Below are 27917 nucleotides of genomic sequence, written 5' to 3'. Positions count from 1 at the left end.
GCCTAATGAAAGGAAAGACTTTCAGTTTCACAGCTCAGTTCGGCGATAACAGTAGCAGCTTTACGGATCTGTTATTGCAGGGCGGAGGTCAGTCATCGAATCAGCAAGAGACGGGGCAAGTGGATTTGATGACCAAACATCACCTGGCTGAGCACTGGATCGGTAAAGATGAGGTCACGGTTTTTCCTCTGGTGAAACTCTATACTTTCTCCCTGGCTTGTGAATTGTTCGCTAGTATATATAATTCAGACGACCAAGCACGGCTTTCGCATCATTTTATGGCGCTGCAGAAGGGACTATTGCAGATTCCTCTAGATCTCCCCGGCACTCGATATAACAGAGCCAAACGTGGAGTCAATGCCATTCGTGAACAGCTTGAGGGCATTATTCGTGAGAGGAAAATTGCATTGGAGGAGGGAAAAGCTTCTCCCGAGCAAGATCTATTGTCTTTCCTGCTCTCTAATGTGGACGAAAATGGTGAATCTCTCACACACGACGAGATTAAGGACAATATCCTTCTCCTTATATTTGCAGGTCATGACACCAGCAGTTCTACATTAACTGTGCTGCTCAAATTTTTGGCGGAGAACCCTGACTCGACAAAACCCCACGCGGGCACCGGCGGGCGCACAGTGAAATCCCGCGGCAGGTATCGTGGGACAGGGTCGGAAAAGGCGTGAAGAAGGAAGCCGAGTGGGATCGAGATGGCGACCTAAACATGGAAGTGGGGGTTGAGGGGGCGGGAGCAGCCGGGACTGAGAGCTGGGTGGCAAATGCGGTTGAGAAGGAAGACTTAGCGTTATAAGAAATTCGGAAGGTATTTTCATTGGACCATCAGCTTAGCTGATTTGACGGGGGTTAGGGTGATTCAGGGGATATCCTTAACATCTGTTGCGCCCTCACATAGACTGATTTGATGGGGGTTACCTGTCTTGTGTACACATTTCATTCCAGGTGACATTGTGCATGTAGCGTCGGGGCTACGTGTAACGTAATTTTCTTGTTATATAATAAGCTTATACATGATTTCGTCGTTACTTTGCGGCTTTTTATTTCGCTTCGGGTCCAGGTACTCTTTATGTTTTCAGTCCTGAGCTTGTACAGTGCTTCCCTTGTATACGAGTTTGAATTCTTTCGTATTCTTTTTTCGTTGGGTCAGGGAGGGTTCTTCATAAGTTACATAAGAATTTTGCTTAAGTTTGCATGTCTCTGGTTGTGTAACTGCATGCATTTCTTTTTTAATGGTACCATAATATTACACGACATCGCAAAAGATACGCAACTGTCTAGGCACCATTAGTTAATGTTTCACACCACTTGATTTGGCTAAAATAATGTCGATTACCAGCCGTCGGCTGTTTGCAGGCTGACAAAGCCCTTTTGAATTAATGGGCTTTTTGCAGGATTCTTATAGGGTTTTTGTCTAGTTAGACAAGGTTTTCCATACAGGGTTTGGCATAGAGATATTTTCTATACTTTAAGTTTGTTAGTTTGTTTACTGCAGAGAGATCATATAAAAACAATCTTCGTTGTGTCTCAGACTATATTTATAGGAAAGTGGTTTTTATAGACATATATTTGGGATAGACAGGGTTGTATGGTTTTAGGGATAATAGGTCCTTCAGTCCTCTATTGACTTCGAGCAACTAATGTACTCCTACAGGGTTGCTTCCTCGCACTTGCGGGTGAATATCTATTACATGTGTTGTACTGCCAATGAGTAGTGGCAAGTTAAACTTGTTGGGTATTCAAACTCACTGACTGGTAGGAGTTTCACGTGTGAATGAATCAGTTCAGCTTGCTTTCTGTGTTGAGTTGAATTTGACACAGTGGCTTGACAAACTTTTGTAAGAAGGGTCATTAGATCGATGCCTCTTCTCATGACACACTTCTTTTCCCAATTGTAAGGCCCATCTCCATCTTCAGGTGCTCTTGCAATGTGTAGTTGCAGCTTTCCCAATCCTGTTAAGGGCATGCTATACTCATACTTTTAACTTGCATGATCAAAACCTGATGTGAAGGTGTCCCTCTGCATGAGTCCTGAATACTGGTTCGTAGATATGTGATCAGTGCAACTGGCTGTTACTGGTTATGGCCTGTTGACTTATATGATAGATTCGACCGGAAAGTTTGAGGTTGGGATTCCCATTTTGCCTCAAGGGTTTGATAGAGGTGTGCACATTCAATAGCATGATGGGTGTCATGTCAATCTAAAATCCCTGAATTTACAGTAAATGGATGCTCTAACCTCAACGTTTTTGGAGGAAGTGGTTGCATGCTGTACACCTATGGGGACAGGGTAGACATTTTAAGTGAAACCACCATCTTAGGAGTTCAAACTTGCAATATATCTTATATTCTGAGTTCATTATCCATAGATGAGATCTGTAGCTAGGGACAAAATAGTGTTTGTAAATCTTCTTTTAACACTTTATCATAGAATTTTTGTAAGCTCTGTTGTACAGGGATTGTTGTAATCCTTTGAAATTGAAATCAAAACTTTATTAATCTCCTCACATGAACAAAAATAGTCAATTGGACCAAGAGGCAACAACATACTTGCATTTTTCGCTTGAGAATGATCCTTCAACAAGTTTCTAAAATCCCTGAATGTACAGTAAATGGATGCTCTAATCTCAACTTTTTTGGAGGAAGTGGTTGCATGTTGTACACCTATGGGGACAGGGTAGACCTTTTAAGTGAAACCACCATCTCGATTTTTGCAATCAGGTTGTTATTTTTTGATAAACATTGCTTTCGTTCTGCATTATAGGCATATGAACTCAGTTCCCTGAAACGAGTTCTCAATTTCATAGTGAGGTAGATTTACTATGTTAATTTGAGCCTGGAATTTGATGTTCTGATTGCCTGCCTGCAAATCAAGTCATAAATTGTGGGCATATAGCTACAGATCTCTATATTACAGGTTAAGGTGGATGTCAAAATCAATCAGTTTGGCAAATGTCTTCTAATGACATCAATCTCCATATATTGTTATCTTCTAAATCCATGGGTAGTTTGTAATAAGAGTTCAGAATATATCTTCGAATCGAAAGAGCTGCCTTGTTTTCTTCATTGTTCAAAGCCCTTGGTTGAGTGGTTATGAGCAGCTTTATTGTTATCCATAGCTTCAATAAACATAGTCACATTCCTTGCACATGCGAGTTCATAAGGCCCACTGCCATGCAGGATGTACCTTAGTGTGTGAAACTGTGGTTTTAATTTCTAAGTGATTTCTGATGATATGGTTTCTCTCTTTGGCGGAGTCTTAAGAAGTGTCAATGCAAGCGTAGGCTGGGAAATGTCCTTCAAACTTCCAAAATATCTTATATTCTGAGTTCATTATCCATAGATGAGATCTGTAGCTAGGGACAAAATAGTGTTTGTTGTGTTTGTGTGTATCTTTGTATGCTGATTGGTATTCAGATCTTATGTATTATTTAGCTCATATACGCAAATGGATGTATGTATTCTTCTTTGTGCATAAGCATATGCCTATTCGTTGCGTTCTTTATTTCTTCTATATATGTCCTATACCCCCTCACAAGTGATTTGTTTGCGGCAGCGGCAGTTTGTCCTCAAGTAGTTGCATCATATAATGATCCAAATAATACAACTGTGTCCCTCTGTTTTTGTTTTTCTTTATATGCTTTCATTTTTTTAAAGGAATTTATCACTTGATATTCTTATTCTACATGTCTTTCGGACGTCTTAAATCCACTGTGACAGATGAAATGCTGAGATAATTATTTGGCCACTTTGGAGAACTTGTGCATGTCAAAATACCAGGGGCAAACAAGCTTAGCGAAATAAGTCATTTTCTTTTGTCTTAAATGCCAGCATAAGAAACAGAAACAATATACCTGTAACAATTTGGTGTGGCTTGCTCCATTGCATCAAAAGCTTCGAACCAGTGTCAAATTTGATGGTACTAGTGACATTACATTGCTTTTAGTTTGTTTGATTTGCGGCATTGGGTTGATATAGATTCCTCAATGGATTGCAAGCAACAATAGTTATAGGAATCTGTCTAACCCTCCCTTTGATTACCAGTAGACAAAACATTCAAAGTTTCATTTATTGGCAGTTCTTCAAGCAGTGTGTTATCATATTCCTGACTGCCACTTTCATCATGGCCACCTCCCAGTTCTTTGCTAAAAAATCTCAATGTCTTGGGTTGTAATTTAAAGCCATTATTGTCAGTTGTGCTTCCAGAGGGGTTTACGTTCTTCTTTATCTTGGCAGTCATATTTCGAACTTCAGTATCAGACCTGCGCAGTGGATGCTACCGGACATAAGGAGGTCAGACTATATTTATAGGAAAGTGGTTTTTATAGACATATATTTGGGATAGACAGGGTTGTATGGTTTTAGGGATAATAGGTCCTTCAGTCCTCTATTGACTTCGAGCAACTAATGTACTCCTACAGGGTTTGGTTAGGGTGAGGGTTTTATGAATCTTCAGGTTTAATGGCATGAGCGATGTGATTTTCTTTAATTTAATTGCTTCCCATTACGATATCGTCAAACTCACTGCTATTATGTGCGACTATTAAACAGTCCTGCATTCTCAATCTTACATATTGCTTTTCAGCGAGTGACTAATTTTTCTCAAGGATGCTTTAGGCTCAGTACTGCTTCTGAATCAGCCATGTGAAATTGCTTTCAGCGAGGCTTTGGTTGGGTTATAAATCATACCCAACAAGTTTCACATGGACTGTGACAAGTGACTTTCCCATCAATAATTTTACTTTTCTTTCCCAGAGTAATAGCTTCCAGTATAGAGTAAGAAACAAGGACATGAAACCTGTTGCTTAATGAGTATACTAGCTATAAGCATATTGAACTAAACCCATTGAATACACCAATCTCTAGTCATAAGTTTCAACAAGGTTAAGCTTACTTGCCTAATTGATTCAACTCCATTATTCCAGCTATGTTGTGTACTAATGGTAAAGGTATATGAACCAAACCCATTAGACTAATACGCTCTTGTCTTGATGTTATAGAATACAGCTACCTTCATGGTCTTGAGCAAAGCATGTTAATTAACAATCCATGTTTTATGAAAAATATATATCTCTATCGGTTTTTCCAAGGCATTGCACAACAATTTAGAAAAACGATACAGGTATCATAAAGACTAGATTTCTGACAGTTTGTATCCCTAAGTTCAGCTGATGTGGGACAAAAGTATAACTCGTACTGTTTTAAATCAATGGCATTCATAGTGACATGTAAGCTTCTTTGGGCTATGTTCTCAAGCTTCTTATTTGATGTGTTTAGAAAGGAGACTAGCTCGGATTTTGCCTTGTTGTATGATGTTGCTTTTGTCTTGTAGATAATAGATGTCAAATTAGAGAGGACATAGAGTTTTAGGTAGGCTGATGTTAGCTTACATAGGAAGGATATGCGTAATATTGTCTTCAAACATAGAACAAGAGCATGCATAATTTTCTTATTAGGTGAAGTTCTTGAATCTCTATGCATAGTAAGGGCAAACTCAGCAGATTTTAATGCATGGACTTCTCTTATTCAAGAGACTGAAAAGACAGCAGAGGTATACTCCCTTCCTGTCAGTTTTATTTACTCCTTCAGATTTAACTTGTGTATATGATGGTTTTGTTTGAGTGGCCAATAATTTTCACTGATTGTCTCCTTGTTTTTACTCCAACAGCAGACTATGCTTTATAGTCTGAATTCTTTTATATACTTATTTCTGGAGGCTATAATATTCTAAAATATGTGTAGTAGTTCATTACAGTTTACTTTTACCAAGGCAGATATTTATGAATTTACTAATGGGAAAAGGGATTAAAGAAGTTGTTAACTGGTAAGGCAGTGTGGTTTGGAGGTTACACCTTGTTGGATCTGTTCTTCATTATCTTTTGCATTTTGCTTTTTTTGATACCATTGTAAGGTGATGACCTAACGATTGTAGAATAGTTTAGAATAGTTTGTATCCTGGGTTACTAGGGGGATAGTCAGTCCTGTGTATGACTAAACAAGTCTTGAAATTGCTATCATTGCAAGTGTCTCTGTAGTTCCCAAACTTGCTCTATCAAATAATCAGCATCATTGAATATAGGATACTTGGCAACTTGTAGTTCTAGAGGTATCTTGTTTAGCTAATTATATGCAGTGGAAGTCTTCTTTGGGCTCTGTTCTCAAGCTTCTTATTTGATGTGTTTAGAAAGGAAACTAGCTCTCTGTCCACTGCCATATAAGGATTTCTGTCTTCTCCTAGTAGTGAGCCTTCTCTTAGTTCGAACCTGCACACAACTAGCTAGAAACACAATGGCAATCCAGTCAATAACAAAATACTCTGTGATTCTCTCTTCTTCCCTTAGACTGTATACAAGAACCAACGGACAATGTGATCACAAAATGTACACTATCTATCCATAATGTCAATCAGGTTTTTGAGTTATAGTGTCTGTGTTCAATCCAATCTTGAGGACAACTAAGTTCTGTCTTTTTAATTGATCGGTTTGCTCCAAGGCCTGTCTTCAACTGTCCTTGTAGAGCTCAATTTTTTTCTCTCTAGCTACAGATTATGGATCTACATTAACCACTGGCATGGCAGATGCAAACCAATTTGCTTCTGCTGAACATCATGCTGATGAGAATGGTAATATTGTGTCTGGAGAGAATAAGGAACATGAACAACAACAATATGAGGAGACTCCTGGTATCATTTGTTTCTTTTGAACCCCTTGGGATGGATTTTGCCTTGTTGTATGATGTTGCTTTTGTCTTGTAGATAATAGATGTTCTCAAGCTTCTTATTTGATGTGTTTAGAAAGGAAACTAGCTCTCTGTCCACTGCCATATAAGGATTTCTGTCTTCTCCTTCGAACCTGCACACAACTAGCTAGAAACACAATGGCAATCCAGTCAATAACAAAATACTCTGTGATTCTCTCTTCTTCCCTTAGACTGTATACAAGAACCAACGGACAATGTGATCACAAAATGTACACTATCTGTCCATAATGTCAATCAGGTTTTTGAGTTATAGTGTCTGTGTTCAATCCAATCTTGAGGACAACTAAGTTCTGTCTTTTTAATTGATCGGTTTGCTCCAAGGCCTGTCTTCAACTGTCCTTGTAGAGCTCAATTTTTTTCTCTTGCTTGCCTACATCTGCCCCTGTAGAACATTTTTTCTTTTTCTTTTTAATCTCTCTCTTGGCTCTAAGGTCTATACATTGTTTGCACTTAGCTCTCTTAAACACTGAAGACTAGGATCTCTGCTCTTGGGCGTTCGGCTTAACAGGCTATCTCGTGCTGGTGAGTCGGCATTGTATTGAACTGATCCAGGTACAAGAATCTAAGGGTAGTCTAGCATCATTTAATATGGGATACTTGGCAACTTGTAGTTCTAGAGGTATCTTGTTTAGCTAATTATATGCAGTCGGATTTTATGACACCATTGTGGCTTTGTGTTCCACCAGTGATCTGTAAATGAGTGAGTTATAGCCCACTCGCTTCACCAACATAAGTCCTTGTGGAAGTCTTCTTTGGGCTCTGTTCTCAAGCTTCTTATTTGATGTGTTTAGAAAGGAAACTAGCTCTCTGTCCAGTGCCATATAAGGATTTCTGTCTTCTCCTAGTAGTGAGCCTTCTCTTAGTTCGAACCTGCACACAACTAGCTAGAAACACAATGGCAATCCAGTCAATAACAAAATACCGTGTGATTCTCTCTTCTTCCCTTAGACTGTATACAAGAACCAACGGACAATGTGATCACAAAATGTACACTATCTGTCCATAATGTCAATCAGGTTTTTGAGTTATAGTGTCTTTTCAACTGTCCTTGTAGAGCTCAATTTTTTTCTCTTGCTTGCCTACATCTGCCCCTGTAGAACATTTTTTCTTTTTCTTTTTAATCTCTCTCTTGGCTCTAAGGTCTATACATTGTGCAACTTGCGGTCCAATATGGCAATTAGCACTCTGTTTTTTCTGGTGAAACACCTTTGCATGTGACTATCCAATTGTACTTAGCTCTCTTAAACACTCAAGACTAGGATCTCTGCTCTTGGGCGTTCGGCCTAACAGGCTATCTCGTGCTGGTGAGTCGGCATTGTATTATTTTTCCTTTGTGGGTGCAATTTTTATGGCAAAAATCGAAAAAATCTGTGTCCTGGGTATAGCTTATTCCCAGATTTACTACGTGGGTATTGTATTTTTTTCAAATTTGCTTTGTGGATGTTAGATTTTCCAAATCAAATTCCTTTTTTGTAGTTATCGCTCTTTTCTTTGGCTATTACATCAGTATCCAGTAGTTAATAGGAGTTTCCCGCCCGAAACGAGCTTGGAGGAAGTGGTTGCATGCTGTACACCTATGGGGACAGGATAGACCTTTTAAGTGAAACCACCATCTCGGTTTTTGCAATCAGGTTGTTATTTGTTGATAAACATTGCTTTCATTCTGCATTATAGGCATATGAACTCAGTTCCCTAAAACGAGTTCTCAATTTCATAGTGAGGTAGATTTATTATGTTAATTTGAGCCTGGAATTTCATGAGATGTCAATCTTAGCTTGACTTGATTGTATGTGATCATTATTATTTTCAAGTTGAGTCCATTTGAGCTAATTTAAGCCATTTCTGAAAACATTCAGCTTACAGGTATTATCAATTGGCCACATTAATTTGTGCTTGGTGTCTGATATGAACCTTGGTTGAAATGGTGGTTACAAGAGGATGCATTTCTTTCGTTTGTGAACATTTTGACACTGCAAATTGATGTTTCCTCGCTTATAGGTAATGGAAAATGAGTTCTACCTTTCTCCTTTTTGAATTTGAGAAATGCTTCTGGCAGACTAAGCTCATTTTCTTCAGTTTTTTATGATTATATGTGCATAGGATGCAATCGAAGTTAAGAATTTAAACCATACCGCAGCAGACAAGGCTTTTATTGGATATGTGCTAATTTTCTGCGTGTGATATTTTCCTTTTAATGAACTTAATCTTTTCATGCATTTTGAAACATGAAATATTTGATCGACTTTTTGGATGTGTGCTAAGTTTGCAACAAATTTCACCATTGAAGACATACAAGAGATGACTAGCATCGCAGTATGCACAAATGGTTCAATCAGATAGAACATTGATCTCTAGAGCCTAGAAATGTGTATAGCTTAAATTTGTTGGATTGACTGAGACAACATCTGTGAAAAGATAGGCACTGAACATACTTACGTTTTCTTTATTTAGATTTTAACCTACTCATAGTGCAGGTGTACTGGAGATAGTTAATGACTCTGGTTGAAGCTATAATATGTTGATTAATCACTCTAGACAAAATCGAGAGATAAAAGACAAAATTCCCTCCGCTAGACCTGTTATGCTAAGATCAATGTCTTGTTGGCAATATGGACCACTAAGATTTGGGCAAAAACTGACATGTCATAGTTTGACATAGTGGCAAGTCAAACTTGTTGGGTATTCAAACTCACTGACTGGTAGGAGTTTCACGTATGAATGAATCAGTTCAGGTTGCTTTCTATGTTGAGTTGAATTTGACACATTGGCTTGACAAAATTTTGTAAGAAGGGTCTCTCTTGCAATGTGTAGTTGCAGCTTTCCCAATCCTGTTAAGGGCATGCCATACTGATACTTTCAACTTGCATGATCAAAACCTCATCTGATCCATCTTCAGGTGCTCTTGCAATGTGTAGTTGCAGCTTTCCCAATGCTGTTAAGGGCATGCCATACTCATACTTTCAACTTGCATGATCAAGACCTGATCTGAAGGTGCTCTCTTTTTTAATGTAGATTCTGGTTCTTAATTGTTGGATTTCTTTGCTGATTAGACAGCATGTATCTCTATCTGGTTATGTAACTTTGAATTTAATTTTAAGCATTAGCTTGCTTAACAATCCATTATGGAATGTTTTTGCTGCTTTTATGTGAGGCGAGGGCACTCCTTTACATAGTTTGCTGCCTCCTATGCTTTTCCTTCTAGAACAGACTTGCCCATCTGTACTCATGCTTGAAGGCCTGTGGCTCTCCATGAGCAGCAGCAACTCCCCTATCTTTACCAGGGTTAGCCATTATGTTTTTCTTCATTGAATTTGGTGCACCCCTCCCATAAGACTCATCAGTTGAGAGAATCCGATAAATCAATGCCTCTTCTGCCATTGACATATGTCTGTTGTCTGCCCGCTGGTGTGTCCCGGAGTTAGGTGCGGCTGGTATGTTTGCTGCCTCCTATGCTTTTCCTTCTAGAACAAACTTGCCCATCTGTACTCATCCTTGAAGGCCTGTGGCTCTCCATGAGCAACTCACCCTATAAAATCGTTTAGGTTGTTGAACTGTAAACATTAACATTATCCTTTATCCATATTGTGAATATCTATTCCATGTGTTGTACTGCCAATGAGTAGTGGCAAGTCAAACTTGTTGGCTATTCAAACTCACTGACTGGTAGGAGTTTCACGTGTGAATGAATCAGTTCAGCTTGCTTTCTGTGTTGAGTTGAATTTGACACAGTGGCTTGACAAACTTTTGTAGGAAGAGTCATTAGATCGATGCCTCTTCTCATGACACACTTCTTTTCCCAATTGTAAGGCCCATCTCCATCTTCAGGTGCTCTTGCAATGTGAAGAACCTAAATTACCAATATAACTAACAGTATAAGTCATCGGCCATTGTCATCTCTTATTCATGTGGGCTGCTTCTTGTTAACATCTTTCTGAAAGTCTTGCATATTAAGGAAGCCTAACCCGCCTTCTTGAAAGTTAACTCATTACTGATTGCTTAGTGGCATAATATGCTTTCTGTATACAGTATGCAAGATAACACAAGGACCTGAATGGAGGTTAGTTAATGAGAACGCTGATGGGCGTCATGTCAATCTAAAATCCCTGAATGTACAGTAAATGGATGCTCTAATCTCAACTTTTTTGGAGGAAGTGGTTGCATGCTGTACACCTATGGGGATAGGGTAGACCTTTTAAGTGAAACCACCATCTCGGTTTTTGCAATCAGATTGTTATTTGTTGATAAACATTGCTTTTGTTCTGCATTATAGGCATATGAACTCAGTTCCCTGAAACGAGTTCTCAATTTCATAGTGAGGTAGATTTACTATGTTAATTTGAGCCTGGAATTTGATGTTCTGATTGCCTGCCTGCAAATCAGGACACTTAATCGATGACAAATAGGCTGGAATAACAAAGGTGGTAAACTTCATAAACAATGCCTGACATAAAAATCTATGAAATAAAAACTACTCCAAAAAGCAATATATGAGACACACTGTAACAGATGATAGAAAGAGATCCTATCATAAAGAACACACCACTTTTAGACGAATATGCTAACTTCAAAGAGATTTAAAGCAGAGTCCATAAAAAAATCAGTTCCTTTTCTAGCCCATAGAAAAGAATCAAGCTTTAGCAAGTCTTTTGACTATTGCAGCCATGTACTTCCCCTGATGCTCTGCAAGAGCAAGCTCCACGCTATTTGCTTGTCTTGTGCCATCACCGGCATAAACCCCTGCACCATATGGTGAACCACCACGAATTTCATCCATTTTAAACATTCCGGCCCCAAAAGCATAGCCTGATGGGGGTCATGTCAATCTAAAATCCCTGAATGTACAGTAAATGGATGCTCTAATCTCAACTTTTTTGGAGGAAGTGGTTGCATGCTGTACACCTATGGGGACAGGGTAGACCTTTTAAGTGAAACCACCATCTCGGTTTTTGCAATCAGATTGTTATTTGTTGATAAACATTGCTTTCGTTCTGCATTATAGGCATATGAACTCAGTTCCCTGAAACGAGTTCTCAATTTCATAGTGAGGTAGATTTACTATGTTAATTTGAGCCTGGAATTTGATGTTCTGATTGCCTGCCTGCAAATCAGGTCATAAATTGTGGGCATATAGCTACAGATCTCTATATTGGAGGTTAAGGTGGATGTCAAAATCAATCAGTTTGGCAAATGTCTTCTAATGACATCAATCTCAATCTCCATATATTGTTATCCTCTAAATCCATGGGTAGTTTGTAATAAGAGTTCAGAATATATCTTCGAATCGAAAGAGCTCCCTTGTTTTCTTCATTGCCCAAAGCCCTTGGTTGAGTGGTTATGAGCAGATTTATTGTTATCCATAGCTTCAATAAACATAGTCACATTCCTTGCATAAGAAAGAGAAACAATATACCTGTAACAATTTGGTGTGGCTTGCTCCATTGCATCAAAAGCTTCGAACTAGTGTCAAATTTGATGGTACTAGTGACATTACATTGCTTTTAGTTTGTTTGATTTGCCTTTCCAAGTTATGTGACATTGCATTTACTTGCATAATTAGCAAAAACAAGGGCATTGGGTTGATATAGATTCCTCAATGGATTGCAAGCAACAATAGTTATAGGAATCTGTCTAACCCCCCCTTTGATTACCAGTAGACAAAACATTCAAAGTTTCATTTATTGGCAGTTCTTCAAGCAGTGTGTTATCATATTCCTGAATGCCACTTTCATCATGGCCACCTCCCAGTTCTTTGCTAAAAAATCTCAATGTCTTGGGTTGTAATTTAAAGCCATTATTGTCAGTTGTGCTTCCAGAGGGATTACTTTGCTGATGCAGTAGCTTAGCGAAATAAGTCATTTTCTTTTGTCTTAAATGCCAGCATAAGAAAGAGAAACAACTTTGATGATGCAGTAGCTTAGCGAAATAAGTCATTTTCTTTTGTCTTAAATGCCAGCATAAGAAAGAGAAGCAACTTTGATGATGCAGTAGCTTAGCGAAATAAGTCATTTTCTTTTGTCTTAAATGCCAGCATAAGAAAGAGAAACAATATACTTGTAACAATAATTAGCAAAAACAAGGGCATTGGGTTGATATAGATTAATCAATGGATTTACACTGACTGATCCTACTTGGCAGTCATATTTTGAACTTGGTCGCAAAGGTGCACACAATCACTTCATTGTTCAACTTGCTATTATGATTCTGCGGTTGTAATTGCATTACATCAATGGGTTTACGTTCTTCTTTATCTTGGCAGTCATATTTCGAACTTCAGTATCAGACCTGCGCAGTGGATGCTACCTGACATAAGGAGTCTCCGCAGCTTAGCAGACATTTGCGGTCCCAAAGGTGCACACAATCACTTCGTGTTCTATAATCATTTTCATTGTTCAACTTGTTATTATGATTCTCTGGTTGTAACTGCATTGCATCAGTAAACATAATATTGCATCAAACACTTAGTCGTCATCATGTCTTCTATGTCTGATAAACACAAGTTGCAATTAGTATTGCAAAAGCATCACTTATTTCGTGTGGACAATTTCTCATATCTAATTGGAGACTGCCTATTCGATAGTTTAGAACTTTTGCTAGATTTCCGATACACATCAGTGGAGCTAAGGAAAGGAACAATAGAATATTTTAGAGCCTGTCTCAAAAAACAAGATAGTGAGGCAATTTTGTCTTATGAACATGAACTGCATGAAGCCTCACTTAAAGAAATGCATAACATTAGCAACCGTGAAGTCTATTTAGACAAAATGGCTAGATCTGCCTCAAACAATATACCCCTAGCATCTAGAGGTCTGTGGGGAGATATTTTCTGCGTCCATTGGCTGTCAAACTGGTTGAAAGTTCCAATTAGGCTTTGGTCCAAAACAAAGATGCGAGTGTATTTGCACTTCAATTCAAGTATTACAACAAATACTTGTGACATACTGTTCCATGACGAGGACCCTTTGAATGGGCACTTCGAGCCTTTGGTTCATAGGCAGCCTACAATTGGTTGTACCTTCCAACAACAAGCCGATACGTCAAAGAACAATATCGAACCACAGCCTGAGACAAAATGTCAATCAATCAAAGCTAAATTACACGCACCTTGTCACTTAAACAAGCATGTGCTTAAGGACATTGCTCAGAAGAATCAGAAAAGGCAAAACATAGGCATTCAATACAACAGAAGTACAATGGAACAACAAGTAGTTCTAGACAACACAGAAGATGTTTGTGACACACCTATGTCTGATAAACACAAGTTGCAATTGGTATTGCAAAGGCATGACTTATTTCGTGTCGACAATTTCTCATATCAAATTGGAGACTGTTTATTCGATAGTTTAGAACTTTTGCTAGATTTCCGATACACATCAGTGGAGCTAAGGAAAGGAACAATAGAATATTTTAGAAACTGTCTCAAAAAACAAGATAGTGAGGCAATTTGGTCTTATGAACATGAACTGCATGAAGCCTCACTGAAAGAAATGCATAACATTAGAAACCGTGAAATCTATTTAGACAAAATGGCTAAATCTGCCTCAAACAATATACCCCCAGCATTTAGAGGTCTATGGGGAGATATTTTCTGCATCCATTGGCTGTCAAACTGGTTGAAAATTCCAATTAGGGTTTGGTCCAAAACAAAGATGAGACTGTATTTGCACTTCAATTCAGGTATTACAACAAATACTCGTGACATACTGTTCCATGACGATGATCCTTTGAATGGGCACTTCGAGCCTTTGGTTCATAGGCAGCCTACAATTGGTTGTACCTTCCAACAACAAGCCGATACCTCAAAGAACAATATTGAACCACAACCTGAGACAAAATGTCAACCAATTGAAGCTAAATTCAAACCACCTTGTCACTTAAACAAGCATGTGCTTAAGGACATTGCTCAGGAAAATCCGAAAAGGCAAAACATAGGCATTCAATATAACAGAAGTACAATGGAACAACAAGTAATTCTAAACAACACAGAAGATATTTGTGACACACCGCACACAAAAGATGTTAGTGACACACGGAGGTTCCGATCACTTAGAAACTTGAAAGAACATATTAGAACCAACAAACAAACAGAAATTGTAACTTGTTGTCGATCAGACAAACAATCAAAAAGTTTATCTTTGTGTTTGATTAAAGGCATCATTCGGGAAAAATTGAAAACACGGAAAATAAGACTTGTCTTCAACACAACAATAATGAAACAAGAAATAGTCATAGAAAACATGGACTACAGCCCATCTGCAGGAAGATCAATGGATCTATCAGCGCGATCAACGAACCAAGTAAAATTCGAGACACTGAGATTCCGATCACTTAGAAACTTGAAAAAACAAATTAGAAACAACGCACAAACGGGAATTGTAATCCCTTGCTCATTAGGCAAAGAGACAAAAAGCTTATCTTTGCATTTGCTTAAAGGCATTATCCGGACAAAATCGAAAACGGAGAAAATAAGACTTGCATTCAACACAGCAACAATGAAACAAGAAATAGTCATAGAAAACATGGACTACAATCGATTTGCAACAACATCAAAGGATCGTTCAGCACAATCAAAGAAATCAGGAGAATCCGACCTCTCGATTCAATCAAGATCAATGAACAAATTACCAGAATTATCAGAGTTTGATCAAATATATCAAAGACAAGTAAGTGACACACCTATTTTCAATTGTTCATCATGTGAAACAACTTTTTTCAAAAGAGACATCTGCTTTGTGAAACAAGAATGTCAAGCAAAACAAAATAAGATTAGGAAACTATCAACTAGTTTCGAGAATGTTAAATCTCGTGTTGAAAATTGCTACATTTGTAAACATTGCAAAAAAGCAATTGAACATGAAACAATTGCTAAATATGCAGTCCCTGAACACATAAGAAGAAACAATGGCACTAGAAAATTGAGAGACCTCATTGAACTAGAGGAAAGACTAGTCGCATTAAGATTTCCCTTCTTGCAAATAAAAGAAATGGGCCATCGACATAAGAAGTCGCAACTGGGCTTAACTGGAGGAGTCATCAATGTCCCCACTAACATTTCCAGAATCCAATCTGCATTGCCTCGAACTATAAAAGACACTGACACGGTTGCCGTTGTTCTCAAAAAGAGTTTAAGATTCAAAAGTGCTTATGCATTTGGTCGAGTTCGAGTTCACAAAGTGATGAAAGCATTAAAACAATTATGCAAAAGGATGCTTTACAAGCTCGAGAATGCTACCATAAATGACAATTGGAAAGAGGCATTCCTACAAAACCAAGAAGCTTATGAAAGTTCAAGTGACGCTGAAGATAGCGAAGACGATAACGAAGACAACGATGAACCAACGACAAAAACATTGGTCCATGGATTCATTAATGCACACACCGTCCATGACCTTGTAAATAAACAAATTAACATTGCACCTGCTGTTGGATACATGCCATTAGGAATCTTCAAAGATAAGTACTCAGAAGAAATGAGTTTCCCATCGCTTTTCTATGGCAACAAACGCCCAGCTGACATCTCCAAAAACTTTACATATCAAAAGATTTGCCACTGGGAAGTGCTGCATAAAAGCCACGATTTTGCTTATCATACTACAAACCTGTTCTATAAAGCAATTCGCATTATCATAAATCAGGTGTTGAATACAATGTGGATTAGAATTAGAAAAGGGCAGTTGAAAGGTAGAAAACTAGTTGCAAAAGACGTTAAGTCAAAACCAAACCTAGATCGTATTTTAAATTCTGACATTGGGTACATGGACCTAAAAACAATTCGTACCTCACCTGACTACCACCAGCAAATACGGAACAAACTCTATGCAATGATACGACAACTAGGGCCGCCCACTTTCTTTGTTTCGTTTAGCAGTGCGGAGCATCTTTGGGATCCTTTAATGCATGCATTGAGACACATAAAACAAAACACTAGAAGACCAAACACAGGTGAACTTGATGAAAATGAACCTAGCTCATTAATAAGAAACGACCCTGTTACTTGTGTACGTTACTATAGATCTAGGAGGGATGCATTACATCAATTGATATCTCATGATCACAAGTATTATGGAGAGCTCACTGACCACTTCTATGTAACTGAATTCCAAAACCGGGGCAGTGAACATGAACATGGCTTACTATGGATAAAATCTGCACCAATCTATGGTCAAAATACAAATATTGAAGTCGAAGAATTCGTTGACAATTACTTGTCAACTAATTCACTGTTACTTGCAAGTGAACTTAGAGTTCTACAACACCATTGTCACACAAAAAGTTGTAGGAAGCGTGCAAATTCTAATTGCAGATTTAATTTCCCAGTACCGCCAATGAAAGTAACAAAAATACTTGAGCCTCTTGAATTCGATAGTGATAAAACAAAAGCACATGCAATAAACAATACAAGATACAGTGAGAATGATACATTTGATAGCTTTTTATCCAACCTTGGACTAGCACACAATGAATACATACATGCTATCCAATGTACACTAAATCGAACAACACTCTTATCGCAAAGGAACCCAGTTGACACCTGGACAAACAACTTCGCTAAACATATTCCAGGAATTTGGATTGCAAACACTGATTTCCAATTTGTACTTGATTCATATGCATCTGCAATGTATTGCAGTTCTTATATGACAAAAGAAGATAAAACACTCACAAGAACATTTAAAAACATACGCGACAATCATGTGAAAACAAAATCTGATATCCTAGATACCATTAGTTCTTTAGGGAAAGCTTTGGTCAACTTGCAACAAATGTCTGCACAACAAGCAGTGCATATTGTGTTATCGCTCCCACTAAACTCCAGTTCACGGAAATGTGTATTTATTAACACATCTCCTGTCGATGATCGTGCATTTGTTCTTAAAAGACAAAAATATCTGCAGAAGGAAGCAGATGACTCAGAAGACATAATGTGCCCATCAATTACTGACTACTATGCTCTCCGACCTACTGCTATTGAACATGTCTGCTTAGCAGAATTTGCATCTAGCTATACAAAGAAAGGACAAGAACGCAGAAAATCAAGTAGACCATGTGTCATTCGATCTGTTAGATATAACAAATACAAGGACATTGAAAATCACTGTAGAGAGCAATTGATGTTATACTATCCTTATCGAGGAAGTGAAACTGCAATTAAGCAACATCACACAAGTTGGCAAGCTGCATATGTTGCGGTCGAAGAAATAGTCAAGCAAAATGAACAAAAGTTCAAATTTGCTACAACAACTACATGGGGTGACATAGATGACGCAATGCACACAGTAGAAACAGAAACTGGAGAAATATTTGACATAGATAGTTTGAAATCAAATGAAACAGAAACTATAACATTTAACAAATCGATAGATGACAAATATGAAAACTACGACTTCCAAAATGACTTGGGACATTTGCAAGATAGCAAAAAGTTTGCTTTACCATCTACAAGGCCATATGAAATCGTGAAACAACCACGTATACTTGAAGACGTAGAGTACTATGAATTAATGCGACAATTAAACACCGAACAAGCAAGCATAGTTACTGATGTTATAACAAGGAAATTGTACAGACCAGACGAGCTAATCTACCTGTTATTAACAGGAGGTGCAGGAACAGGCAAGACACACACAGCCAAGGCAATCTTCCAATCCTTAGTACGCATACACAATGTGGCATTGCCTTATAAACCATCACAACTAATAGGAATAATCGCTGCATACACGGGCAAAGCTGCCTTCAATGCTGGTGGTGTCACATTGCATTCTGCATTCTATTTGCCCTTTAACAAAGCAGATTGCCCCTCACTAAACAATGAAAAATTAGGCACATTATCAAATCATTTCCAACAATTGTGTGTCCTCCTCATAGATGAGGCATCGCTCGTTGGTGCAACAACACTATATCAAATTGATAAGCGCCTGCGACAAATCTTACACACACCAACTTCATACTTTGGCAATGTTGACACGATATTCTCCGACGATCTTTACCAGGCAAACCCAGTCAGAGACTCCCTGATCTTTGAAAACCCAAAAATCAACAAAAACACAATTCCATATGACTTCTAGCTAGAGAAAATAAAATGTTATCAACTGCACACAGCCATGCGCCAAAAAGACCCATTGTTCATTGATGTACTAAATAGGATGAGATTAAACATGCAAACAGATGAAGATATTGCTTATGTAAACAACAACTGCTATAGGGTCCCACCTTCAAGCCCAGTTTTCCCACACATTTTCTATCGCAACAAAGATGTCCATATTCACAATGTGAAAATGCTTTCCCTAACAAAGGGGGAACAAATAATGCTCGTTGCAATTGACAACTACGAGCTTCCTGGGTCGAGTTATTTTGCTTTTGATAAAACAATCTCACTGCCATCAACAATTACAGTTAAACAGAACATGTTAGTTGAACTATATGCAGGAAATTACAATACAAACGATGGATTAGTAAATGGTGCTGAAGGGATTTTCAAATCCTATTCATCTAATAACAACAGGCCTGACATTGTCTGGATAGATTTTTCAGACCCAGAAATTGGGAAACAACAAAGAAGTAACTTCAAACAACTATATGACATAAACATAATGCCAAATTGGACACCAATCTTTCGAATAGCAAAATTGCTAGCAATGTCTCGGAACAAATTACAAATTACAATTCGAAAACAATTTCCAATCCAATTAGCCTGTGCCCGGACAATACACCGGACACAAGGGTTGACATTGGATCAACTTGCATTTGACCCAACTGGTGTCACAAAACATGGTCTAGTCTACACTGCATTATCACGTGTTCGAACTATTGACTCACTATACTTGATTAACAAATTGACACAACAAAACTTCCATGTCAAAAACAAAATAATCAATGAGATGGCACGGCTAGAAACAATTGGTGCATGGAAACTAGAATTCGCAAAGAAGAAATCTGTTAAAAAGGATGTTTTATCGATTGCAAGCCTGAACACACGTAGTCTACGTGCACATCTTAGTGACGTGATTCATCACAATGACTTAATGGACAACATGATTCTATGTTTTCAAGAAACTCATTTGTACACTCCACCAGTAGTCAAAGAATTCTTATCATTCAATTTTGCGGCTGCACATTCTACACATGGAGTTCTTACTTGCATAAACAAAAAAATACCTATTAGAGCAAGAAAGACATTTTGCAAGAAAAAAACAGAGCTAAGCCTAATTGACATGTACTTCCGACGACCAATTTGTTTAATGAACATTTATGCAGCACCATTTGAACAAGTATCCACAATAATGCAAATAATTCAGGAAGCAAAGTCGCAAACTACATATACTGACTGTGTTTTTTTAGTTGTTGGTGATTTGAACATTGACATACAACAAGAAACAGCTCGTAGCAAACTCTTTGTACAATTTATGGAAATGGAAAACTTACATGAAATAACAAGCAAACTATCTCCGCGCCGAAACACAGTAATAGACCATATCTGGACAACTTTGCCTATGAAACAGTGTGAGATAAATGTAACATGGGCTTATTGGTCTGATCACAGCATATTCTATGCGCTATTACAGCTCTAATGACCCTTGGAACAAATCAATAACCAATTTGCTAAACTTCATATTCAAGGAAACTTCATATTTCCCTGTTCAAACAAATGCTGTGTTATCCGAGCAATATCAATCTCCAATGGCCATACTGAAAGTCTATTTCTTGTAGCTCCCTTGCAACACTCTGCGTTAACTGATCTAGGTATGTAACGACACATAGAATAACGTTATGCACAGATTTATTATTACATGGAACACATTTTGCTTGTAGACCTAATAGAATACATATTTATTATTACATGGAACAAGTTTTGCTTGTAGACCTAATAGCTTGTACTCGTGTTGTACAGATAACTAATAAGAAAACACAGCACGAAGAAGTAACTCCTCCAGAGTCTTGCTTCCTTTCAGATCAGAGATTGGTAAACAGATAATTAATATGAAAAGACAGCACAAAGAAGTACCTGCTCCAGAGACATGCTCCCTCTCAGAGACTTGTGACATCTCAGAAACTGCTAAAAAGTAACTAAAAAACCTTCAAATCTATTCTTACAAGTTTTGTAGTACAAACACAATGTTAATTCAGATTCTTCAATATTGTTCTACAGGCAGAAACAGGAAAGTACATCAAGTTTTGTAGTACAAACATAATGTTAATTCAGATTCTTTAATATTGTTCTACAGGCAGAAACAGGAAAGTACATCTGAGATAGCAGCCAAGCATCAATTATGCAGAACAATCACAATACAGGAGTTAAAAGGGCTGAAAATGGGAACAACTTTTCACGGCCAGGTTCTAGTAATATACAAAACACTGGTCGACGAAGCCCACGGAATTGAATTGTTACGTGCTGACCTAGTGGACAGCAGAGGGCATATGACAATTACGCTAAATGTGCCACACAACCTGATTCCTGCTACTGAAGCGAAACTTGTAGTGGGCCAGGGAATCTGTATTACAGATTTCAAGGTCTCTGCCAAGACAGTTTACGACCATGGAGACTGTCCGTGTATACTTGTTTTGCATGGGAAGACCATCTTGGAACCAATTCCACCTATCTGTACGGAATACAGATTTGTTCCCACGACGACTATTAACCAGCTCACCAGCACAACAGCTGCGTTTGCAATCGGCACAGTTGCCGGCCTTGTAACAACAGCGAAAGAAATAGCTGGTCAATATGTCCTAACTATCAAGGACGGCCCAGCTCAAAAAGACAAAGCCACGGTATATACAAATTCAACCATTTATTCTTTTTAACATTTAAATCATCTATACATTTTAAGTAACCATTTACTTAAAAGCAATTACATTTAACACTAGTACATTTTGCAACGCAGGTGCATCTTTTTAGTACATTTAAGCCAATTTTCAAATCAATCCAACAACAAATTTTGAAACAAGAAGCACCAATGGTGCTGTTTCGAAATCTTGCCCGAGGCAAAGAACGTGGGTCGTTACGCACTTGCAAATCTACATTCATTACAGCCGTTACTTCATACAGGGTACTTGCATACCTGAGAAAACTACCTGCCTCAACAACAAAGGTCCTCTCATACTCCACAGAATATATATTATAAATCTTTATTTCCTTTTCTCCTAAATTATGCACATTCATTTAACATCCTCTTAGTATTGTTATTACAATATCTAACGCTAGGCTTGTACTGAAACATGGACCAGGTTAAAGGAATGCTCACTATAGCAAACATACATACAGAACCCTTTGTTATAATCTGTAACAATTGCTCTCTGCCCGCTGATACGTTTGGAACAGTTATCATGGACCAACTTAACTGTTCCACATGCAAACAGCGAACTACATATCGACGCAGTTTGCAATTAAATTGCACAATCCAAACCGACACAAATGTTCAATACAAATGCATCCTAAAGGACAGTTTACTGCTTGAACTGTGTCCATCCTTAACAGGACTCACGTATGAAAAGTATCTCGAAGACGTTGCCGACGTTACATACAGTTTGCGAGATTTCCATGTACACAACAGCTTCCTGTTGGATAGTTCGGATGTCATTGTGCGTACAGATTGACACATTTTATCCTCTGTAGGATGTGACTTTCTCTGGTCTACGAGTTCATATCTGCTGGAAGCTTGGAATACCATCTTCATGGTATTGTTATATCTGTCTTTATTATTATTTGAACATAAGAACTCTTCTTCTGGGCATTTTAGTTTCTGTTGGGCTGAAAATAAACAACTCTGATGAATGTTTTGATGGTTCGGATTACCATCTTCATGCTACTGTTATACCTATAGTTACTCTTCCTTTGGGCACTTATTTTCTACTGGAATGAAAAGAAACAAAGCTCCTTATTGTTTAACGGCAGGAGTATATCCTCTTTTTGTTGAGGAAGACAAGGCTTTTTTGGAAAAGGAGAAAAAAATTACAGGTGATGTTCTAATTTATATCTGCATGCCTGAAAAGCACAAAAGGTCATTCCGCCCTTGAGAAGTAGCATGTAAAGCTAGGTAAAAATAGAGATTGATCTGATCCTGCAACTGGAAAATGTTGTTGTAACTATTGGCAACTCAATGAAAATGAAGCGGGCTACTAATATTTTGAACTCTTGTATCAGTTGAATTGACTTAATATCCACTTGAAACATTTTTTTTACTACTGTTTGATCTGAATGACTATGCTGACTGCTTTCTATCAAATACTTTGGAGAGGGCTGAATGAAGGCTATGAATTTCAATTAGATTAGCAAAGAGTTTTGAGCTTAAGGTTCAAGGTTGGGTACTTAATACCAGCTGCATTTTCTGTCATATACCTCTTATGTATCCTTTAGTTCAATCATTGAAGTACAGTATCAAATACTAATGGTAACACCCCTCTCTTATTCGTATTCAACGCCTATTTATTACATCTGCTCAACACACATGAGAGGGACTATGTTGGTCAAGCGGGTCTGTTGATCAACCCGCTCATTACACAGTTTTGACCCAATCCAAACACTGGTTAATGCCTATCATGGGCAGCAGTACTGAACATAAAGGTATGCCATGAAAGCATTGGCCAATTAATTCTTGTCTTCTTGATACAAACAGCTCACATATTGTTGTAGTTCCTTTGCTCTATGTATTTTCTGGTACACTGTGTCAATAATTGTAACACTGTAGTGAGCAGAATGAATAGTCCAATTCAATGTACAACAATTCATACAATCCAATCTTCAAAACCTGAGCTTGACAGAACAATGTATGTATAGATTAACCAAAATTCAAGAGTGTAAGCTTGTTCAGAGTTAACTTCAGGGCAGATTTTAATCATATTCTGCCTCACGTCAGCTACAGAAGCCGGAACCTGTGAGGGCTTTTACAAAGTATCACCGGAGGGTTAACATGCTGATAACGCCTGCACTCTATGAAGCACATAATGTTTTTAAGGGATCAAAGATTTTCAGAAAGTTTTCGAAATTTCAAAAACTACTTACATCTATATTTCAAGGTGATAGTAATCCTCTTGAAGATTCCATATTTTGGATCGCTGTCTTTATACTTACTAATTTTGATATAAAGCAGATATCCTTCTCGTATGACTGAACCATTGCGTGAAGTGAAATCCCCTTTTTATGATTTAGTAAAAATATTATGTACCCCGAGGTTTAATCATAATTTTCCGCTCCCTCTATTTTCACAAAGGGCAGTGCATATTACACCATCCATGGCAAATGAACTGATTCGGGTAGTGCTTTTGATATTGCCAGAAAGGTTCACAGGTTTTTCTGCCAGCTACGTTTAAGGTGGAATAGTAGCTGTTATGTCATGATATCATCTCTATATGGAGAATACGTGTTTTATATGAGCAATGAGTTTGGTTGAAACATACTAGTATCTTGAACCAGCCATAGCCCACGGAGGTGAGGTAAGCTAGAAAATCTCTTGTTATACCTCGCTGTTCATAGCTATATAGCTCTGTGTCATTAAGGTATGTGCTGCTTGCTGCCTGTTTCTACCTATCACCTATAAGGAATCCATAATCATAATGCATCATAAGTAATGAATGTCCAATATGAGCTTATAACCAGTGCTATCCTATCTTGTCACGATTATTGTCTAATTAAATCAATGGATATAGCTCCTGTATCATCTCTTCTCATGTAACCATATCTAATTACGTGAATCAAGTCACTTGGTTAAGCTATCATATTCATTTACATTACTGTGACCTTATCCTGTATGTCGTATAAGTTAATCAATGGCATTCATAGTGACATGTAGCTAGCTGTAGTAGGGTTAAGCTTCTGTATCATGCTTATCTATCCGTATCAAGCTTACTGAATGCGAATAGAACTCATATCATGTATTTATTAGGAAGATACAACTATAAACATAATTTGTGATGTCCATATGAGAGTTTTAGTTTGGATTTTTTGTTCAACTTGCATTGTATGTATGATGCAATCAGTTTAATCTTTTGCACTGGGACTGCAGGCAGCACTTGTTAAGGAACCGGGTGTATCTATCAACTGTGTTGTCTGGAGTCCAGATGGAAATTTGTTTGGTAAGAAGTTACATGTTGAAAGTTGTTTCACAAGCATTGTGTCTTTTCCAGCTTCACATTGTTTTTGCACATGCAGTTAAATTGATTTGTGTTACTTTTATTATCCCTTGATGTCAACAGGGGTTGCCTATTCAAAGCACATAGTGCATACTTACACCTATAATGGTGGTGGAGATGTACGACAGCACTTGGAGGTATTTGATCAATAATTTTACTTTTCTTTCCCAGAGTAATAGCTTCCAGTATAGAGTAAGCAACAAGGACATGAAACCTGTTGCTTAATGAGTATACTAGGTATAAGCATATTGAACTAAACCCATTGAATACACCAATCTCTACAGGTATGACAACCGTGTTGTGTGGAGTCCAGATGGCAATTTGTTTGGTAAGAAGTTACATGTTGAAAGCTGTTGCACAAGCATTGTGTCTTTTCCAGCTTTACATTGTTTTTGCACATGCAGTTAAATTGATTTGTGTTACTTTTATTATCCCTTGATGTCAACAGGGGTTGCCTATTCAAAGCACATAGTGCATACTTACACCTATAATGGTGGTGGAGATGTACGACAGCACTTGGAGGTATTTGATCAATAATTTTACTTTTCTTTCCCAGAGTAATAGCATACGCATACTTAACATACGAGCTATACAGGTATGATAAAGACTAGGTTTCTGTAGGGTTAAGCTTCTGTATCATGCTTATCTATCCGTATCAAGCTTACTGAATGCGAATAGAACTCATATCATGTATTTATTAGGAAGATACAGCTATAAACATAATTTGTGTTGTCCATATGAGAGTTTTAGTTTGGATTTTTTGTTCAACTTGCACTGTATGTATGATGCAATCAGTTTAATCTTTTGCACTGGGACTGCAGGCAGCACTTGTTAAGGAACCGGGTGTATCTGTCAACCGTGTTGTGTGGAGTCCAGATGGCAATTTGTTTGGTAAGAAGTTACATGTTGAAAGCTGTTGCACAAGCATTGTGTCTTTTCCAGCTTCACATTGTTTTTGCACATGCTTTACTTTTCTTTCCCAGAGTAATAGCTTCCAGTATAGAGTAAGCAACAAGGACATGAAACCTGTTGCTTAATGAGTATACTAGGTATAAGCATATTGAACTAAACCCATTGAATACACCAATCTCTACAGGTATGACAACCGTGTTGTGTGGAGTCCAGATGGCAATTTGTTTGGTAAGAAGTTACATGTTGAAAGCTGTTGCACAAGCATTGTGTCTTTTCCAGCTTTACATTGTTTTTGCACATGCAGTTAAATTGATTTGTGTTACTTTTATTATCCCTTGATGTCAACAGGGGTTGCCTATTCAAAGCACATAGTGCATACTTACACCTATAATGGTGGTGGAGATGTACGACAACACTTGGAGGTATTTGATCAATAATTTTACTTTTCTTTCCCAGAGTAATAGCATACGCATACTTAACATACGAGCTATACAGGTATGATAAAGACTAGGTTTCTGACCATTTGCTCCCCATGTCAGATCGATCACCTAATTGCACCGATCGCTCACTTAACGTAAGGTCTTCGTTTTATGCCCATCATTAAATACTGGCCTGCTCCAATCTGATCTTCAAGATTTCTGCACCTAGATATTGACATAGATTTCCTGTCGGACCCAATCTACCACCAAGATTGCCCGACGTCAGATACATCACCTAATTTCGCATTTACTTCTGCCGCCACATACATCATTCCATATGCCATTTGCTCCCCATGTCATATCGACCACTTAATTGCACCGATTGCTCACTTAACGTAAGCTTTTCGTTTTATGCCGACCATTAAATTTTGCCCTGCTCCATCCGAGCCTCAAATATTTTAGCTCCATTCACACTTAAAACCACCTTACAAACACGTTGAACTTTTGTATAAATTGGCCTCTTCTGCACCTGGATATTCACATACACCTCCCCGCTTCACATAACATGGAATCCATTAGCATAAGCCAACTTACTGAACTCACAGCATTGTTTCTCTTAGCACTTATTCTCATGACTCTTCTGATTATTGACATCGTAAAAGTCGAAAGACAAAGAAAAAAGAAACCAAAAAAACAATAACATCTCTTTGCATCATCTTACGCATTGTCTTATTTCCCCGCTTCCTTCTCTATTACAGGTGTACGACGGATGCTTCAAATATGCATTTGGGTCCACCATCGTGCTGCAACTCGCATTTTTTATGCTTCTATCGTCTCTGCTCGACTGCGGCACTAATGTCCTAATTGTTAGCATTCATGCTTGTCTTGTATTCTTCACATGTCTTATTTCCCCGCTTCCTTCTCTGTTACAGGTGTACGACGGATGCTTCAAATATGCATTTGGGTCCGCCATGGTGCTGCAACTCGCATTTTTTATGCTTCTATCGTCTCTGCTCGACTGCGGCACTAATGTCCTAATTGTTAGCATTCGTGCTTGTCTTGTATTCTCATGTCACTATTTCTATTGTAGTTGTGTCATTTTGGGCTAGCAACATAGACTGGTGTATCTTGAATCGTGATTTATGTATTACTGAAACTTGTTCATGTAACCATATATATTGCAATTGTGTGATTTATGTATTACTGAAACTGGTGAACTAGTCTACTCTCTTTTTCTGAGAACTACTTCAAATCTGTGGGGAGTAACTTACTCCACTATATCTCCTGCTATAGCATGAAGAGTTTCTTACTGGGGAGAAATCTTGTAAATAGTGAAATGTTAGCAAGTTTAAATTAAATTGAAACGAGCCTATTTGCAGGAATACATTTCTTCTGCCTTGCAAACATGTATTTTTATCCTCAGATTGTCTTTTCTTTCCTGTTTAAAACTTCTGGTATACAGAAGCTGCATTTTGCTCTTAGCTCTTGCTAGCACTTCAGCCCATGTACTTGGTTTTGTAAACATTTATCAACGTATTTATTATTCATTATGTTTTCTGAAAGTGAAACTTGATAAGTCAAACTCCATTACATTATGTTCTTCAAATAAGGCAGAGAAATTAAGCTACTCATGGTTCCACATGCTTCCTTGAACAACATGAAATTGGCAATAACAAGAGTGTTATAGAAGCCTAAAGA

The 27917-nt window shown here is 37.9% G+C and overlaps 1 protein-coding gene across 6 annotated transcripts; it reads left to right on the top strand.

Moving 5' to 3' along the window:
- Positions 1 to 27582, top strand: LOC149160158 (uncharacterized). 6 transcript variants are annotated; one of them, XM_089436643.1, is made up of 10 exons: positions 6 to 1069; positions 13025 to 13116; positions 24762 to 24831; positions 24952 to 25025; positions 25173 to 25216; positions 25337 to 25410; positions 25710 to 25779; positions 26149 to 26222; positions 26978 to 27009; positions 27152 to 27582. In XM_089436643.1, exons 4-10 carry the CDS (start codon positions 24994 to 24996, stop codon positions 27255 to 27257), a joined length of 432 nt encoding a protein of 143 aa, XP_089292769.1. In that variant the 5' UTR covers positions 6 to 1069; positions 13025 to 13116; positions 24762 to 24831; positions 24952 to 24993; the 3' UTR covers positions 27258 to 27582. The 6 variants fall into 6 exon arrangements, 2 of the variants coding, with proteins under 2 accessions (XP_089292769.1, XP_089292768.1); XR_016261782.1 differs by lacking the exons at positions 6 to 1069; positions 26149 to 26222; positions 26978 to 27009; positions 27152 to 27582 and adding exons at positions 5421 to 8766; positions 20654 to 20825; positions 20988 to 21531; positions 21645 to 21851; positions 21988 to 22437 and having other exon boundaries at positions 24952 to 25216; positions 25710 to 25737; XR_016261784.1 differs by lacking the exons at positions 6 to 1069; positions 26149 to 26222; positions 26978 to 27009; positions 27152 to 27582 and adding exons at positions 5488 to 5560; positions 20654 to 20825; positions 20988 to 21531; positions 21645 to 21851; positions 21988 to 22437 and having other exon boundaries at positions 24952 to 25216; positions 25710 to 25737.
- Positions 27583 to 27917: the final 335 nt, after the last annotated feature.

The sequence above is a fragment of the Pinus tabuliformis genome, chromosome 5_2, assembly GCF_031772625.1.
Source record: "Pinus tabuliformis cultivar Carrire ecotype Pingquan chromosome 5_2, CPIR1, whole genome shotgun sequence".
In the NCBI taxonomy this organism is placed as follows: domain Eukaryota; kingdom Viridiplantae; phylum Streptophyta; class Pinopsida; order Pinales; family Pinaceae; genus Pinus; species Pinus tabuliformis.
This window is presented reverse-complemented; position numbering and strand designations above follow the sequence as displayed.